The sequence below is a fragment of the Triturus cristatus genome, chromosome 3_1 (genome assembly GCF_964204655.1).
Source record: "Triturus cristatus chromosome 3_1, aTriCri1.1, whole genome shotgun sequence".
Lineage (NCBI taxonomy): Eukaryota > Metazoa > Chordata > Amphibia > Caudata > Salamandridae > Triturus > Triturus cristatus.
In genome coordinates, this window is record NC_140583.1 from 126,371,706 (window position 1) to 126,390,825 (window position 19,120).

The window sequence follows — 19,120 nt, forward strand, 5'->3', positions numbered from 1 at the left end:
TGTGCTCATTATTTGGTTTTATTTTGCAACAGGAGTGGTGACCTCAATTCCCCACTTTTTTTTCTTCTTTTTTTTTAGGTTGGGGGGCCATTAGCCCTGCATCTCTTCAATTTTGGTTTAAATTTCCCCCTTGTACTCGCCGCATCTGTCATCCCAAGATGCAGTAAAGTTACGCAAATGTCTGGGAGGGAAGAGTAAGCAGAAAACGCTCCACATACTCAACAAATAAATGGCTGAAGTCAGCTGAACAATTCTGGCACTTTACGTATGTTACCTGTGGGCGGATCCGATCCAGAATTAGAACGACACTTTAGCAAACAAAGTGTTACCTGTGGGCGGAGCCGATCCAGAATTAGAACAACACTTCAGCAAACAAAGTGTTACCTGTGGGCGGAGCCGGTCCAGCGTATCAATGACACTTGTGGCGCCGCGGCCAGGGCGACTGACTCTGGAATCTGAGGATCACGGTTCGAGCCCTGGCGCTGGCGGCAAATTAGCCCAGCACCATGTGACTCAGGCAATAGCTTGCTTAATCTTCCTGACGGCCCCTAGCGCCTAGAGACCCTTACGGGTGATTGTTCGCGCTTTACAAATGTGGATTATTATTACACTTTAGCAAACAAAGTGTTACCTCTGGGCGGAGCAGAGCCAGAAAATGAATGACAAATCAGCAAACAAATGGCTGACGGGGGCTGACCTGTATTAAATGTATTTTGGTTTATTTTTGCATGATTTCCCAGAAGTCGGTAGGCAAATAACGCTGTCTCTAGATCAGATCTAAAAAGAGCATGTCAGACAAGAGGATGGAAGGTGAGCTAGAACACGGAAGGAGAACTAGAACACAGCGGGGGTACCATGAACGTCAATTCACCAAAATGCTATGGGTCGCGGAAGTGACATCACACACCATGTACTTTTACTCATAAATGTATGCTTACGAATACAGAAGAAGAACCTGAGGTTTGCAGTTTTAGAAACTGCATCCCTCTCGCTGTTATTCTATAATTATTAGGTGCATATATGACGGACCTTTATGCTCCCCGCGTCCCTCCCTTTGTATATTGCTTACACAAACAAACACTCACACACTCGCTCTCCCTTAAAGACACTCAAACCAACAAGCACGCACGCACACAACATACATTTAAAAGCGATCTGTACTTGCCTTGACTGCCAGTAAGGGTCATATTCCAGCTGTTACCCATTCTTCATGTCAGTAATAGTGAATAATAAAATATTATGCACTATTAGTGTGATACAAAATTGACAGAAAACAAGTAAAGTGGTGCCGCAACTGACATCCAAAGGACCTGGTGGCCTTATAATCCTGGCATTGATTTTGCGACCTCTGAGGCCAGGGGTCGCAAAGGCAGTGCCAGGGGTCACAGCTGCACCCCCTGGCAATCCCTAAATGACGTCCATGAGAGACCGCACAACCCACAGGCTGGAACCAGTGAATAAAAGTCAGGGGTAGTTCTGTAGCAACGGTGTCTCATCCAAGGGGTCGCAAAGGCAGTCCCAGGGGTCACAGCTGCGACCCCTGGCAATCCCTAAATGACGTCCATGAGAGAACGCACAACTCACAGGCTGGAACCAGTGAATAAAAGTCAGGGGTAGTACTGTAGCAACGGTGTCTCATCCAAGGGGTCGCAAAGGCAGTGCCAGGGGTCACAGCTGCGACCCCTGGCAATCCCTAAATGACGTCCATGAGAGAACGCACAACTCACAGGCTGGAACCAGTGAATATAAGTCAGGGGTAGTACTGTAGCAACGGTGTCTCATCCAAGGGGTCGCAAAGGCAGTGCCAGGGGTCACAGCTGCGACCCCTGGCAATCCCTAAATGACGTCCATGAGAGAACGCACAACTCACAGGCTGGAACCAGCGAATAAAAGTCAGGGGTAGTTCTGTAGCAACGGTGTCTCATCCAAGGGGTCGCAAAGGCAGTGCCAGGGGTCACAGCTGCGACCCCTGGCAATCCCTAAATGACGTCCATGAGAGAACGCACAACTCACAGGCTGGAACCAGCGAATAAAAGTCAGGGGTGGTACTGTAGCAACCGTGTCTCATCCAAGGGGTCGCAAAGGCAGTGCCAGGGGTCACAGCTGCAACCCCTGGCAATCCCTAAATGACGTCCATGAGAGAACGCACAACTCACAGGCTGGAACCAGCGAATAAAAGTCAGGGGTGGTACTGTAGCAACGGTGTCTCATCCAAGGGGTCGCAAAGGCAGTGCCAGGGGTCACAGCAGGGACCCCTGGCAATCCCTAAATGACGTCCATGAGAGAACGCACAACTCACAGGCTGGAACCAGTGAATAAAAGTCAGGGGTGGTACTGTAGCAACGGTGTCTCATCCAAGTGGTCGCAAAGGCAGTGCCAGGGGTCACAGCAGGGACCCCTGGCAATCCCTAAATGACGTCCATGAGAGAACGCACAACTCACAGGCTGGAACCAGCGAATAAAAGTCAGGGGTGGTACTGTAGCAACGGTGTCTCATCCAAGGGGTCGCAAAGCTTCTGTAGAACACAGAAAGTAGGTGTTTGGAGTGGCCAAGGACACAGGTAAGTCAAGTGGGTGGTGACAAGGGTTCTCTTCGGCTTGTTCTATGCAAGTACAACTGACACGCGTTTCTAGTGTAACTTTAAGTTTTTCTGTACATAGGGAAAGTTTATAAAATAACTCTTCTAGCATGTGACTTTGGACCCCTTTAACATACCCATTAGTTGCTATCAAGCATTGGACCAGAGAAGATTGAAATGACAACGTAGCATTATCTGAGAAACATCCTAGCACACAGATCTAACCTGTAATGACTTCGGGACAATGTTTCTTAGGGTTCTCGGTTCAATGAAGCGCTACTGTTGCCATACTTGCTAAAGGGCACATCGCCGGGCTCGGGAACCAAAAGCAGCCCTGGCAAAAACGCTCAAACCAACCTCGCTCCCTTTGTCTCCTTGTGCAAGCTCTCGATTTGCATCCATCCCATAACCAGCCCCTTCTCTCTTTATTTTCTCTCTTTTCTCTCTCTCTCTCACCCGTCCGACTCATGCCTGCTTCACTTATCCTATGGGACCTGAGGAAAGTGACAAAGGCATCAAGAATGGAGCTGGGCTTTAAAAGCCCGACCTCCAAAGGCTCCAGTCTACAGGAGAAACGCCCGGTTGAATAAAAGACCTGCCCGGCCCTGCTCATACTTAACGCTGACATCACAAGAAAGTGTAGAGTTACTAACCTGGTTATAAAGTGCGCAGACGTGAAGTGCTGTATTTCCTGAGGCATTCTGCACTGCCATATTTGCCCCGTAAAAAAGCAAGTGCTCCAAATGTTGATCGTGCCCATACCGGCAAGCCTGCAAAATATAAAAATAAACACAGCGTGAGTCCATTTCACTAGAATTGACACATTTACACACTCTTAAGGCTACTGCCGGCTCGGTCTCCGGGGCTGCTGTTCCCTAACCAGAGTGCTGAATTTATCCAGAAGCGCTCCTTGCTCAAAACTGCCTTAAGCTAGGAAGGGCGGCCCGAGTTTGAAACACCACCTAAAACTGACTCCATGAGTTCAAGGCTTGTATTAGGAAGGGGAGGCGTCTCAATGGCTGAAGACTGCGGGAACAGGTGAAAACCTTCATCGATTAGACCCATCTGGTTTTTGGGCGGTTTTGACAGTTTTAAGACAATCTTAAGGCAGCAACAACGCTTGGCCACTCAGCTCAAGGTGTCAGGGGAGTACCGCCACTTAGGGGCATATCCCGTTAACAGCACCTGAAACACGTCTCTAAATACTGCAACTTTCTTTACATTCCCCACTATACATTTTAAAATATAAATGTTATTATAAAAGTTCAAGCCCGCAGTATTTCGGAACTAATGTATGGTAATGTAAGAATTTGGGGGCATAAAACGCAAAGATTAGAAGAAATATTCCACGGTCAGTGCAGTAGTGGGGTGATGTGCACCATGGTGAGAAAATATTCACCAGAGGTGGGCCATGTGAGTTACTAAAGCTGTTTGCAAACTCTGCATGGACTGCTCGTTGCTCTCAGTTATGTTTTGTATCCCATTGCTTTATATCATGTATATCATGTATGTCTGTATGTATGTATGTATGTATGTATGTATGTATGTGTTTAGATTTTTAGATCTCTAACCTAGCAATAAAGTAACAGAGTGCATCACAGGAACATGTGGGATACAAAGGTGTATTGAAGTAAGGAGCAGGAGTAAAGGAAAGATGGAGCAAGTAGAACCCAAGGCCTGTGTGGCCACAATAAAAGAGAGAGGGGTAGTGATAGGAAAGAGCGTGGAACGTTCGTAAGACTATGACGATCTGGACAACTCGCGTTGCCTGGACAACATATTCTTGAACTATTCATGTAATCCAGTGTGTTTGAGGTTGGCAGGCCGTCATCTGTGCCAGCCTTCACTATCTCATTGTATCCAATTTCATACATGAGTACAGTTTACTAAATCAAAAAGTATTATCTACTTCTAAGTCAAGATACCTCAAACTACATAGGGTGCCAATAAGCAAAACAAAGAGCAGTGTTACGATCAATTGACTAGATCAGTTTTCTTACATGTAATATGAAAACATCCAATAGCTTTTGTTTGAAAATCAAGATGAAACATAATTTTCAATGTACGTGCCGAAGCCCAAATTGGCTGTTACCAGTTACAGTTCTCTTTAAAGTGCAAACGTACCTAACATTTTTTTATTTTCTCTCCACCTTTAGATACATTTTACACATAACAAACTCCCCCTTTTGACACCCATCAAATATGCGCAAAAACATCAGACCCAACGTGCAAGTATTCTAAAAATGCATTGATTATGAAAAGTGATTTGTAACATATTGGTCGCCTGGATTTTAGAGCAAACGTGATTCAAAGCCTTTATAGCAATATCAGTGTGTACTCTGGAGCTGAAATGTGTCTGTGATGAGTAAGTTATTAAGATGATGTTAATTTCACAGACGTTAACTCTGACTTGCACTGTCCCCCTCATGGGAAACCGACACACCACTGTCAACTAAGAGAGGACTTCTTAAAATACATCATTACTTCGTTCCCTATTACCAGGTCAGATCTAGTTCATAATAAATTGATCTTGCGGTCTTTGATGTGGGAAAAGATCAATTAATAAGTCAATGCGATTCATCTAATTAATGAGACAGTATTAATCTCACAAATCCATAAACAAGTCACATAGAGATCAAACCAGGGGCGTATCACAGGCCCCCCGCATCCCCTGCAGTGCTGGGGGGGGGGGGCGAGCTGCAGGGGCCCCCCCTCCGCCCAGTATTTGGGCCTTAGAGCTCCGGATTAAATCCGGAATGGGGGCCCGTCCGTAGACTTTGCAGGGGGGGGAGGGGGGGGGCTCAGCTTTCGTTACGCCAGTGGATCAAACCTGTCAATTTCCCATCCAAATCTTCTCCTGATCAACCGGGTTAATTCACTTTGAATTATGCACACATTTGGGGACCATCAAAGAAAGGATGAAGGTTCTAGTAAGGGGAGAGCGTGCTCTGCACATACAAAACGGTCTACACAGGCACTTATATATCACAAATGTACAAAATCTGCTGCAAAAAGCCAGCACATACATCCCTCACTTGCCACACCCACTAGTCACTTCTCAGACACACCATAGCTACTGTTGGACTGGGCCCTTTATGCAGGGTCACCCCAGATTTTTGCCTATCTTTGCTGAGCCCGTTTTTGTTGGGTTTTAGGACTCTGTGCAATCTAGTCCTGCTAATCAGTGGTAAAGTGCTCGTTCTCTCCATTAAACATGGTAAAATGGCCTACACATGAAGGATTGACTGGGGTGTGAGCCCTGCTTGACCAGGGCTCACGTCCCAGCCACTGGTAACCCAACTGGTCCCAAATTGTTTATAATGTTGACAAGGACAGGCCCTATTAATAGTAAAATATCAATAAATTTGTAAATTGTGCTTAAATATATGCTTGTAAAATTAGTTTGGCCTGATAATACTTCCAAGTCAAAAGATAAAACTTGTCACATTCATTCAATATATTCCAATGCACATTGTCACTCTGCCTTTTATCATTAATTATTTCATTTGCAGTATTTAATGAGTGTAAACTCTGCCAAGGAATTCGATTCACCAAAATACCGTAGGCAGCAGAGATGACATCACATGACTCTTTAACGCTGGTGATGTCACCGGAAGTGGTGCCACATGACCTTTGATTCATGTGGCACCATTGTCATTAAAGTTGTATTTTACCCACCTCTCAGTGTGGACTATCATATCATTCACCATTAGTCACTATAGTTCCTCGCATGCTGTGCTCGAGGTGTTGCCTTGATAGGTCAGGGGTGATGCAAACACCTGTGCTGATAGAACAACACATTCCAGACTGTGCCACACTTGCCAAACACATTCCCACCCGCATAGGCACAAGCAACAGGTTCAAATGCCCAGGCAGCGCCCTCATGGCGCCCCAAGGGGGAGGGTTTAACACGAGACCCAGTGGCAGACACAACATTCAGTGGCCCCACGAAGCCTCAAAAGCACACACACGACCCTCATGACACACTCACAGCACACATCGGTTAAGTACCCCACAGCTAGCTGCAGGGTAAGGACGCAGAAGGGCAGCCTCGGTTCAGGCACTCATGCTGCTACAGGAATGCACCCAGCCTGCTGTGGAGGGATGGGGTGTCGAGAAAACTGAATGCCGAAGTCCTACTGACACTCGGAAAGGGAACAGAGAATATAACAGCTTGAAGCCTCACAGCTGATCCTCTGTGTCGAGCTGTATTTTTATCCCCTCATCTGTTGTGTGCCCTTTTCACGCACCACACCTGCCCCCTTGCTACACACTGGCTGCCAGGACACGAGTTCCCCTGTTTATCATAAGGTTATACTTGTCAGTGTATGTTTCTAAACCATCATGATCCGCCCAGTTACTGCCAGAGGAAATTCACTTTTAAAACAATTACGTTGACAGAATGTGCTGCTAGGACGAATGTGTGTTGCGCTAGAATTGCTAACACTGCATTGCAAAGCAGCCATTTCAAATAGCACTTCAAGGGGTGTTTCTGTACAGCCCACACCAGAATGAAAAGGACCACCAGATTCAATGAAAGGCAAGGAGAACTGGAAGGGCTTCAGTGGGCGATGAAATAAGAGTTGGCACAGGCTGCCAGGCCTTTCCAAACGGAACACTTATAAATATATATATATTCTTTATTCGATCAAAAGTATGATCATTTGCATCATAAAAACAATTCATAAGCATAATAACAGTTAAAATTACGATACAGTAATTCATAAAATAATTCGTATAAAAAACAGACTTTCATATCTTCCAGAATGAATACAAAATACATACATCCGTTCCCCGGGGCCAGGTTGAGATGTGTTAACAAGTTAAATTCTCAGAGGCAGTTTCAATCATTTTTTACCTCTTCCACCAGGCAAAGAGCAGATATTTCGAGATTGCAAATACGAGCCACCTTGTAGTGTCTGACCTAAAAATACGTAAAGCATCACTGAGTCGAGTAAAAGATAATAAGCGGCAGGCAGGAGTTATCCAAATTTTTCTAAGCTCAACATAGGAGGGACAAGAAAAAAGAAAGTGATCAAGAGTCTCAGAAACAGTGTGACACGTAGGACACAGTGGAGTCACAGACGCATTTTCCCAGGTGCTTCTTCTTGCATTTAAGGGGAAAGCTCCGTATCGGAATTTAATATACAAAGCTCTTGCCTGGGGGGGTTCGATGTCATCCAGAAATATTTCGAAACCAAACCCTCCTTTAAAATTTTAAAAACTCGCAGTTAAAGTTCCATGTGCAGTACATTCTAGACTTTGTGAGTCCAAATACTCCCAGTACCTATTTTTTGAGAAGGGGAACCATTGATTTTAGAATGGACCCTGGCTCCTCCCAAATGCATCCCAGCCGTAATTTTAAGAACCACTCCTTGATCTTATTGAGCCACTTAATGCGACCTGTTTGTTTATGAAGAGCAATCAGCTCTTCCAGGGCTTCCTTCACCGGGACCTGTGTGTTACTAGTCCATATCCTAATCCAGAACAGGAGTGCCCTAAGGGTAGCAAAGTGGTCTATGGGTTTTAAACCAAGATCAAGTCTTAGCGGCAGTAGGGGAGTATTCGCAGGCAGGTTCAGGATCGCTCTAATGAATTTATTTTCAGCAAGGGCTAAGTCCTTCAGATTTTCCAATACCCATAGCTCAGCCTCATAAAGGGCTGCTCATAGACCTTTAGCCCTGTGAAGTTCTAGAATAGGCGAAATTGGCCGGTACGGAGACGCCCTGGCCCTTCCGAACTGTTGCACAATCGGCATGCTGGAGGGTCAGAGTGCTCTTATCAATTTGTGATGTCCAGGCTAGCGTATCGCTAATACACACTACCAAGTAATCGTAGGACTTGACCTGCTCAAGGGGTTGCGTGCACAGCATAAGTTTACCCTTGTGGGATTTATAGGGATTGAAAGTCATGTATTTAGTCTTGGAGCCCCCTCTCCTTGCATGCTTTGTCAAATATATTCAGGAGGTTCTGGAAACCCTTTAGGTGTTCATAAGTAATGTATCATCTGCAAAAAGCAGGCATGGCACTACACTGCCTGCTAGTTTCGGGGGATTGCCACCGCAGTTATACAACTCTCCTATTAGGCCATTTATGTAGAGTGAAAAATGTTGGGGCAAGGACACAACCTTGGCAGACACCTTTCCGAACCGATATATCATTTGTAAGACTACCATCAGAGTTCCACCAGACCTTTGCGTATGTTTCATGATGTAGCCGGATCAGGATATTGAGTAAATAAAATGGGAGTCCTAGTTCGTTCAGGGCTAGCCATAGTTGAGTACAGTCTATAGAGTCAAAGGCCGTTTTTAAGTCCATAAATACGACATATAAGTAGCCTCCCGCTGATGGTCACTTCCTTCCAGATTAACAAGAGAAATCTAAAAACGTGGTCAGTGGTACTTGTGGAGGCCCTGAATCCTGCCTGTAAATTTGACAAAAATTATTTTCCTCGAACCAGTTTTGGATCCTAGCTTAAATAATTTTACAGAAGATTTTTTGGTAGATATCTATAAGGCTGATGGGTCTGTAGTTTCCGGGAGACCCTTTATCACCCTTTTAATGGATTGGAATAATCTCGGCGCCCCTCCAGGTTGCCTGGATTTCGCCACCTAACATGATGGCGTTGAAGACCACTTGGAGCAGGGGTCCCCATATTGTTGGTTCAGCCTTATACATGTCTCCCGGGAGCTTATCTAGGCCCGGGGCTTTCCCCTTTCTGTATTGAGTTTATGGCTAGGATGGTTTCATCTAGAGTAATGGCAGTCTCCTCGATTATTACTGAATCTAAGAGTCTCGTTTGTAGGGCTGGGTCATATGGAACCCAATGTCCTGCATATAATTGCTCAAAATATTCCTCCCACACATGGGGCTGTATATCAGTTTCTATTTCCATGTTGGGAGAGCCTTTTGACAGAAGGTGCCAGAACAGTTGGCTATTCTTTTGCTTCAAAGCTTCTACAAGCATGCTCCAGTTTTCTGACTCCAGTCCCTTTTTGCCTTAGTTTGTGCCAGTTTATATACCTTCCTGCTATTTTTTAAGTCTGTAGGAGATTTCAACTTCACCGCCACAATTAGATCGCCCTTGGCTTTTTTACAGGCCTTATTAAACCAAGGAGCTATTTTCCGCTTAGGTCGATTACATTGATTATAAAAGAATGGTCTTTTTGTGGTGGTCAGTTGCAGGAATGTGGCCATGATGCCATCTATCCCATAGACAATATTACTCAGATCTATGAGAGTCTGCTCTCCCTCTGAATATATTTCAGGAAGAGCATTTGGATCAGCCAATATCATGGGCCATTTAACTCTTTTGTTGTTATTGTTAGTGATTACTGGGGCGCTCTTAGGCCACGAGTGTTCGTACAATAGAGCTGTACCGGACAGTGTGAGAGCCAGAGCATTATGGTCGCTGTCTTCCCTGATTAAAACAACCATATCTTTAACACTAGTCCAGAGTTCCAAATCGACGAGGATATAGTCAATCCTGGTCTTGGTTGCCCCCCTCTTGAATGTATAGCATGCTTATCTGTCGGAAACTGTCCGGCCATTGCAGGCTCGGACACTAAAACTAATAGTAAATGATGAAACCTATTACCCCACCCTAGTATATTTCGTAATGGGTGGTGTCTGGAACTTTGCAATCCCCCTGGCTTTCTCTCCATCTGAAATAAGGTCCTCTATGTAGTCAACAGGTTTGAATGTTGTGTTGAAGTCACCTGCAACTACGAGTCAGTGATTTCCCTTGGCTGATTCAAGGTAGTTCGTTAGCGTTGTTATTGTGCCAGATGATTTATGGGGACTATTACAGCGATTATAGATGTTGAATAACCTAACTTGAAAATTCCCTTTACAAGAGGATAATTCCAGCCCAAGAATTTCCTCAGAGCCGAGGTGTAGGACCTTGATTTTGCAGGCTAGAGTGTTTTTGACCCAGATTAGGAGGCCAACCGTGGGCGGCCAACGGTTGACTGCTTGGCTTCAATGCTGTATGTAGTGAAACCCACCCTATGAACACGACCTACCGCCCAGGTTTCTTGCAGTAGGCATAAATGGAAATCATCCACTAGCTTGCACCAGTCGGGGTCAACTAGCTTGGACTTTATACCTGCAACATTCCAGGATAAGATTTTCAGATCCTGGAGTTCTATTATAGGTTCCTGAGTGTGTCCTAAGCTGGTAATTCCTCCCTCATACTCTAGTCGGTGTTGGTCGTGGTAGTTACCAATTGCTGGGTCGCTTGGGGAAAAACTTTATTAGTGTGGAACTCAGGGGTTTCATCAGACTGCATGGCGACTGGTTCCTCAGAGGTGACTGATGGAAGTAAAGGTACTATGGGTAGTCAGTCTTGGGAATCTAGATCACTCAAAGGATAGAATCTATTTCTTGTTTCCAGAAGGGGAACCTCCTGGTACATAGAGGGCATCCTACTAGATGGTTTGGCAACCATAGTGTTCCCCCCTCTGCTTTCAAGAAACCTGTAAAAGAACCCAAGTGGAAGAATGTCGATCCCTAGGCCCAACCTCTGGTTTATTGAGTGTGGCTCCCAACCAAGCAGCCGACTAGCTAACATTAGAGATCTGCAGTTAATGGCAATACAGTTCCCAGAAAAGGACTTGCATAGCGGGCCAACCCAGCTAACCCGCCTTAGGAACAAAATGTCATGATAATTTGTGTTTAAAAAACTTGTATTCTGTGATAGCCAGTGGCAAACTCTGTTCTTCAACTGGGTCTGAGTTTCAATTTGGTTATCCTGCAGCGGGGGAACATTGGTAAGAATTGTCTAGTAAGGACAACACTCAGGTGGAAGATGGAGGGTCACCATGTCATCTCGATTAACTAATCCATTTTTGTGAGGAAATAATGAGGGTGTTTGTTGGTTAGAGCCAACACTGATCCCAGTAGTAGTTGCGGGTGGGGGACTAGACCTGATTTTACTAGAGGGCGAGCATGTTTTATCCTGGTGTCTGGTGCGTACGGGTCCTGGGTGCTTTTGTACTGCAACACTAGTAGCATTTCTAGGAAGACCATTGTTCACAGAACTGGTTGAAATATCGTCGTGTGTTACTGAGTGCCCCTCAACTGAGTTTTTACCCCCCCATGATCAGGTCCCCCAACCGGCACTTTCCTTTTAGCTCCAACCCCTAATGATATATCAACAACCAAAGAGTGTATTAGATTCACAGTTGACTCCAGTTTATCAAGTCTGACTAGAGGGCAATGGTAAGTTGGAGCCATTCGTTGTAAGTGATCCTTGTAATGGTTCAACGGGGACTTCTGGGCTTGGAGCCTGAGTTTTTTTCCTGGATCTAGTCCCTGTACACCGTGTGGGCTCCAAGTGTTTTACCTTTTTTTTCCTTTTACCTAATGTGTCACGTACTGGTGAAACTGGGGGTGGTGAACAAGGCTGCTGTGCAGGAGATAAGTCAACTAGGCCCCTCATTAATGCATGGTTAATTTGACCAGTATTATTCATTTGGGCAGCCTGTACATCAGCCACAGCAGGTAGGTCAATAATAGGACCAGCCGAGTCGCCTCCCACAGATAACCGGCGTTCTGCGACCTGGATTTCCTTGTCAATGGCCTTTGCCGCCCAAAGTAGAAAGCAATCTAGTGTAGAGTTGGTCAGAGTTTTTGGCGTGGCCGCCTTTCCCCCCAGTGATTTCAGATCTAATGTCATTCCAGTGGGATTGAATTACGTAAAAGGGTGTGCTTACTTGAACAGGAGGAGCAGGCCAGTAGTATGGACGTGCAGGAGTCCAGAGTCCGGGAGCCAAGAGACCGGGCCCCACCCCGCCTCTTCCTGCCGCTGACGGGCGCAGACGGGCCCGCCCTTGGCCCGGGCTTCGCCTGCGCACGTCACGCGCACTTCCTCGCTGCGGGAACCCGCAGCTGCCTTTATGCGCCTCCTGGCGCGTACAGACACTTTGGCGCCTCCGGGCGCTATGCACTATGGGGGCTGGAGCCTCTCACTGCCGGTACTGTTGGGGGTGCTGGTGGCGGGACTTGAGGCTACCGGTGCTGCTGGCAATTTAAATTCCAGGGCTTCAGTCATGGAAATGGGCTCCCGTGCTGCGGTAGCCCGCAGCTGCCTTTATGCGCCTCCTGGCGCGTACAAACACGTTGGCGCCTCTGGGCGCTGTGCACTATGTTGGCTGGAGTCCCCTCACTGCTGGTACTGCTGGTGGTGCTGGTGGCGGGACTTGAGGCTGCCGGTGCTGCTGGTGGTTCAAATTGCAGGTCTTCAGTCATGGAAACGGGCTCCCAGCCAGGCTTATCTCGGGCATCTCCAACATGTAAAAAATATAGTTACAAAATGTGTGATTTATATAAAAATAAAGAAGAGCAATAATCCAGTGCCGGTGCAGCTTGATGATGGTTGACAGTGCTGAGCCTTCCAATGTAATACTCACGCCACGAGAGGGGAATAAAAATAAAGATATATTACAGAAATAAAACGGAACACTTTTGATTGGCTGAACTCGAAGTACCACAAATGCAACTCCAGAGAACGTGGAAAAAACAGAATGTCGGTAATTCGGTTTCCTGTGACAGTAAGGAAGTTGAGGCCATCCAGAAAAAAATATTTCTTTAGTTTAATAATCAGACGTGCCTTCCCCAAGCGCACTATATTCAGTAATCGCTAATTCTCTGCCCTTTGTTCTCATTCAGTTTTCCTTCCCTGGCAGATCGTTGTCAGGGGGAGTTGTGATGCGCATGCGCCTAGAAACTAAGGGCCTCATTTAGATATTGGCGCAAGAGGTCTCCATCAAGGGACGGAAATCCCTCCGCCTTCTTACAAGTGCACTGGGAGATAATGAACTGCAATAAAGCGGACCGGATATCCGGGACCTTTATGACGGGTTCAACCCTCTGCCAAACGCTTAATCAGCCCCTCAGTATTAGCTTTCAAAGCGGGGTTTTTATTCTTGATTATGTTTGGCCTTCTGGCGTTAAATGAAAGGCCTCGTGATGCACAAAAAACGGACCGCACTATGGTCCAGTCTACAATGGGTTGGGGGGCGGGGGGAGGTTGCAAGTTTGTTACCACCACAGACGGGTAAGAGTTCAGTAAATGAGCAGCTGGGTTTGGCTTTCCTTCAGGGTGAGGGTGATGGGGTCATATCCCTTCTGGTCCTTAATGGGCCATGTTGTAAGATGCCCTGCAAAGAACCAGTATGGAGCCTGAAGCCCTGGAGCAGGGTAGCGCCACTACCAAGATGCCAGTATGAGGGTTTCACTGCAGGTCTGAAGCCACTTTCAATAGTAGAAAGAGGTTTTTTAACCTCCATTGTAGCAAAGGATGCTATTAAAATGCCCCAGAGGTGGAAAATAAATGGTGATGTAGTTAATTCATTACCATTGTATTTTTCAACACGCCATCCAGAACTGAGTGTCAGGACGGGGGCGGGACTGCTGTGTGGCAGCAGCAGCAGGGAGGAGATGAGCTGCCTGGGCACTTACGTTCAAGGTGCGCAGGTCCCTTTGGCTGGCTGTCTTGCGACGGCCAGCCAGACATGCGCACTTTAAACGTTGCAACCCAGCTGTGTTAAGACAGCTGGGATGAGAGCAACTGCGGGCCTCCAGTTTCAGCTTCGTACATCTGATTGTATCATTGCATTGAATGGCATTTATTAGAACAGTCATGGCCCCCCTCGCCTCTAACCACTCTGATATTAGGGTACCAAGAGGCATTTGTAGCTTCTGAATAGTCTAAACTGTTTTGCTACATGAACAGCATTTTAATCCAAAGCAGACACAAGAGATATTATTTCACAGTGCACATCCTGGACTCCTAGATTTGAAAGGGCTCTCATATACGATAATGATGAAAAGAAGCAAGGTGAAATGAAACAATGGCCTAAAATCACTCCCTGTGTTCAAGCACGGGTGCTCGGATGGAGGCCAGGTACTCTGACTTCACATTGTGCGTTTCAAACACTAGATGGTTCTATCGATCGACATCAAAAGGTAATAACGCCTTGTTTTTTAATTCTTGGAGCACGAGGTTAATGCGTGGCTGGCAGGCACAAGACGCAAGAAGGCATGGCTCACTGTGCGCTCGATAACGCAAGAGAAGCTCGGCCTGAGTCTGACTCAAGTTTGGCTCAAGCCTTCACTGTCACATCCACCTCCATCACCCATGGCAACCGAGGGGCAAAGGAACAGGAAGGACATGGTCTGGCAAAGGTCACACTATTTGGTGGCACAGGAGTCCCACCACAGTGCAGGACCAAGTGCTTCAAGTACACTTCATTTCTCATTACACTACATTTTACAGCCTCAGTGAGTGCCCACCCCACCCCCGGAAAAAAAAGTCAAATGACTGTTGGGTTGCAGTCCCGCTTTCTTATCACTGGCTACCGGAGCTTAGTTTTTATTAAATTCCTCCTGTCTCTGACAAAAAAGCAGAGAGAGATGCTCAGAAAGTGATTGCCCAAGAGCACAGAGGTTATTACAAGGGGGGCGGCCGCGGGATTAACAATAAATACCCGTCTTTTGGTAGCGTAGTTTCCAACTTGCTCGTTACATAAGAACTGGAGTATGAGTGGTCCAATGGTGAGGCCCATGGGCTACTCACACCAAAGCAATGCCACTGGTAGGGAACCTCTGCAGACCTTTTTTTTTTTTTTTTTTTTTTTTTTTTTGAAACCGTTTATTGCAGTTTGTAAAAGTTACAGGTATGGGCCTACAACCACCCGGCCGGCCGCTAGAATGACAAAAGCATATTGCATACATACAGTAAAAGTCTCTCGGCAGTGCAGAGCAGTGAAACAGGAGTAATCAATGGTGCAGGCCACACAGCTCCAAGCCCACAGTACGGTTCCCTTTTCTTGAAACAAAACAACACTAAAAAACCACACCCGCAAGGCAACCCGCAATCCAAAGTGACAGCACGTGCTCCATAAGTGGGGGATCCAAACCAGCAGCAGAACTCTGAGGAGGGGAATGGGAGTAGATCAGGGACTGGGGGACCGCGCACCCGCGGCCGAGGGAGGGGGGCCGTCTAGGGAGACGGAGCAGGCGAGGCAGCCGGTAGCAGCGGTGGCTCACAAATACCCCCGCGGTAGGCGTTCCAGGGGCCCCAGAGTTTCACCCACGCCCCAGGCTTACCCCTCGCCACATACACCACCTTTTCACGAAACATACACCAATCCATATGCTCTTTCCAGGCCGACACCGCAGGGGGCCTCTGGGATCCCCACAATTGAGCAATGTCACGCTTAGCTATCATGTATCCCAGAGTCACCCACCGCGTCTGCGGGACCGAATAGTCATTCGGTTCCCATACATTCAGCAAGCATCTCCTCGCTTCAGGCAGCAGCGCGACACGCGTAACCACACGCAGGACCTCATGCACACCACGCCAGAATCGCTCCACCTTCGGGCACTCCCACAGTATATGCATGAAAGTCGCCAACGCACCACAGCCACGCTTACACATTCCGTCACCAGCAAAACCCATACGCAGAAGCCTTGGCCCCGTCACGTAAACTCGGTGAAGGATCTTGAGCTGGACGAAACGAAGGCGAGCCGGGATGGCCACCTCTTTCGGAGAGGCCACCGCGGAAATCCAATCCTCGTTGTCCAGCTCCAGCCCGTCGGCAACCCAAGCCTCGCGGAGACTAGTCAGCAGGCACGATCTATCGTTGATCAGTTTTTTGTATATGAGGGAGATCGTGCTGTCCGGTACATGGCCATCCAGCACTCTGTCCTCCAGGGGGGAAGACTCCGGAATGGATGCGACATCCGGGAAGACGGAGCCCAGCGCATGGCGGACTTGTAGGTACCGAAAGTACTCACTGCCCTGCAGCTGAAACTCCGCCTGCAGCGTCTCAAAAGTTTTGAATCCCCCCCTCGTCCAGAGATCTCCCACCGTGCTGATTCCGATCGTGTCCCACTTCTCGAAGCCCTTCGACGTCCACAGGGAGCCCAACCTCTCGGACGCATACAGCGGTGACGCCCGGGTCAAACGGTCCTTCCACCCCATAGCTGCATTAGCCGCGTGCCAGACACGCACCATGACACGCGTCGGTCCCGTCAAACGGGAGTCGGGCGCGCCAGAGTAGAGCGCTCGATTGTAATCGCCACCGGGTAGGAGCATCTTATCCATCTCAAATGCCGGGTTCAAGGCGGGCCCGTAAAGGCCATGATTAATTGCAGCTAGTTGGGAGGCCCAGTAATACCGTTTAATGTCCGGGAGGGCAACCCCCCCATCGTACCACGGGAGCGTCAATTTAGCCAGAGCAATGCGCGGCCTCCCGTCCCAGAACAGGCGCCGCTGGAGGCCCTCCACCTCACGGAAATAGCGTGCCGGGACCAAGTCCATAGTATTCTGGAGGGCGTAGAGGAAGCGCGGCAGGGACATCATTTTAAACAAGGCCGCTCGGCCGAGCGGCGAGAGCGGCAGACGCCGCCAGCGCACCACGTCCTCCTTCAAGCGCTGGAGGGGGGGTAGCAAATTCCGCTCATAGCGGGCCTCCGGGTCAAGAGTGATATAGATACCCAGGTACCGAAAACCTTGGGAGGCAATCTGGATCGGACAGTCCCGTGGTAGGACCGGAGCCTCCCCGGAAAGCACATAGACACAGGATTTCGCCCAGTTGATGACCAGGCCTGAGTTGCGACCGAATGAGCGCAAAACATCAACCAGGACGATCAGTGATTTACGCGGGGAGGCGAGATACAGAAGGATATCGTCAGCATAGAGGGACACACGGTCCTCCTGCTCGGGGGTCCAGCGGAGACCACGGATAGAAGGGTGCCACCGCAGCCACTCCGCCAGGGGCTCCAGGGCCAGGGCAAACAGGAGAGGCGACAGGGGGCAACCCTGTCGCGTACCCCGCCCCAGCGCGAATGGGGCCGAGACTCGCCCATTCACTACCACCTGCGCCAATGGGCCCGAATATAGCAATTTGACCCAGCTAATGAAACCCGGGCCAAACCCAAATTTCGCCAGCATCGCCCAGATGTATGGCCATTCAAGCGTATCAAACGCCATGGTGGCGTCCAAGGACGCCAAGATGGCCGGCTCCCGCACGAATGGGACACGCGCGAGCACCCCGTGTAAGCGCCGCAGATTGAGCGCCGTGTTGCGGTGCGGTATAAAGCCAGATTGGTCTTGGTGGACCAAATCGCCCACCACGCCAACCAACCGGTTGGCCAACACCTTGGCGAGGATTTTGGGCTCCGCGTTCAAGAGCGAAATCGGCCTATAGGATGTGACCCGTTCACGGGGCTTCCCCTCCTTGTGGATCACCACAATTGTGGCCAGACGCTGGTCCGGCGGGAGGGAACCCTGCGAGTGGGCCGCCAGGAACATCGCGCGCAGGTGGGGCGCCAACACATCCGGGCGTAGCTTGTATAGCTCGATGGGAATACCATTGGGGCCCATGGCCTTGCCGGATGCAACCGAGCGAATAGCCAAGGCAATTTCGTCCGAGGTGGGAGGGGCGTCCAGCGCATCCCTGTCCTCCACCGTAAGGGAGGGCAGTGCGATGTCCCGAAGCAGGGCATGGGAATCTTCCTCCGAGCAGGGGGAAACCGGGGAGTAGACTTCGCGGAAATAATCCGCGAAGCAGGAGACAATGGCTTCCGGCTCAGTGACACACGCACCATCAACACTCTCAATCAAAGGCACCACGCGGCTCGCTCTCTCCCTCTTATCCAACCACGCAATCAATTTGCCAGCCTTATCACCCACATCATACAATCGCCCCTGCTGCTCTCTACTGAGGCCCCTGGCCGCCTCCGTGACGAGGGCCCGATAGGCCGCCTGCTTTAGGTGTAGAACATGCAACTTGGCGTCTGTTACCCCGCTCCCCAGGTCACCCTCCAGTTCTGCAATCTCGGCCTCTACCCGGGTCACCTCCTCCCGCTCGCGCCGCCGGGCATGGGAGATAAAGGAGAGGGCCTCCCCTCTAAGAACTACCTTGAAAGCCTCCCACAGGGAGATGGCCGAAGGGACCGACCCCACATTCTCGTCGAAATATCGCTGTAAGGATTTGATCAAATCGGCACGAATGGTGGGGTCGCGCAAATACCATGCATTGATTGGGGCCACCCTGCCATCCCCCCTCGGGAAGACATCGAAATGCAACAACAATGGGGAGTGGTCTGAGATACCCCGCGCCAGATGGCGCACCTCCCCCACCCTCCCTGCATGGGCCGCCGGGACAAGGATGTAATCAAGCCGCGAGAGGCTACCATGGGCACCCGAGTGGAAGGTGTACTGTCGCAATGCGGGATGCTTTAATCGCCAGCAATCCACCAGGCCCAGCGTGTCCAGAAGGCCGGGCAGCCACGCCTGTGCCCGGGGGAGGTCCCTAGGGGGATGGCGATCCATAGACCCAGAGGCTACCGCATTAAAGTCCCCTCCAACCACCAGCAGGCCACTCGGAAGGTCCAGAAGGAGGCGCCCCAGGTCCGCAAATGTGGTGGCTTGTAACCCAGGCGGGACGTACACTGATATAAAGATAAACACTCTACCCTCCATTCTTCCCACCAGAACCGTGTAGCGTCCCCTCTCATCATGGCGCACC

General features: G+C 48.9%; 1 protein-coding gene across 4 annotated transcripts in view; it reads right to left on the reverse strand.

The window, feature by feature from the left end:
- Nucleotides 1-19,120, reverse strand: part of SHANK2 (SH3 and multiple ankyrin repeat domains 2) — a 2,937,835-nt gene that overhangs the window by 1,618,779 nt on the left and 1,299,936 nt on the right. For all 4 annotated transcript variants that reach the window (XM_085643560.1, XM_085643562.1, XM_085643561.1 and 1 more), the window contains one exon: nt 3,233-3,349. In XM_085643560.1, coding sequence (XP_085499686.1) covers nt 3,233-3,349 — 117 coding nt within the window. The remainder of the gene's footprint in view (nt 1-3,232; nt 3,350-19,120) is intronic.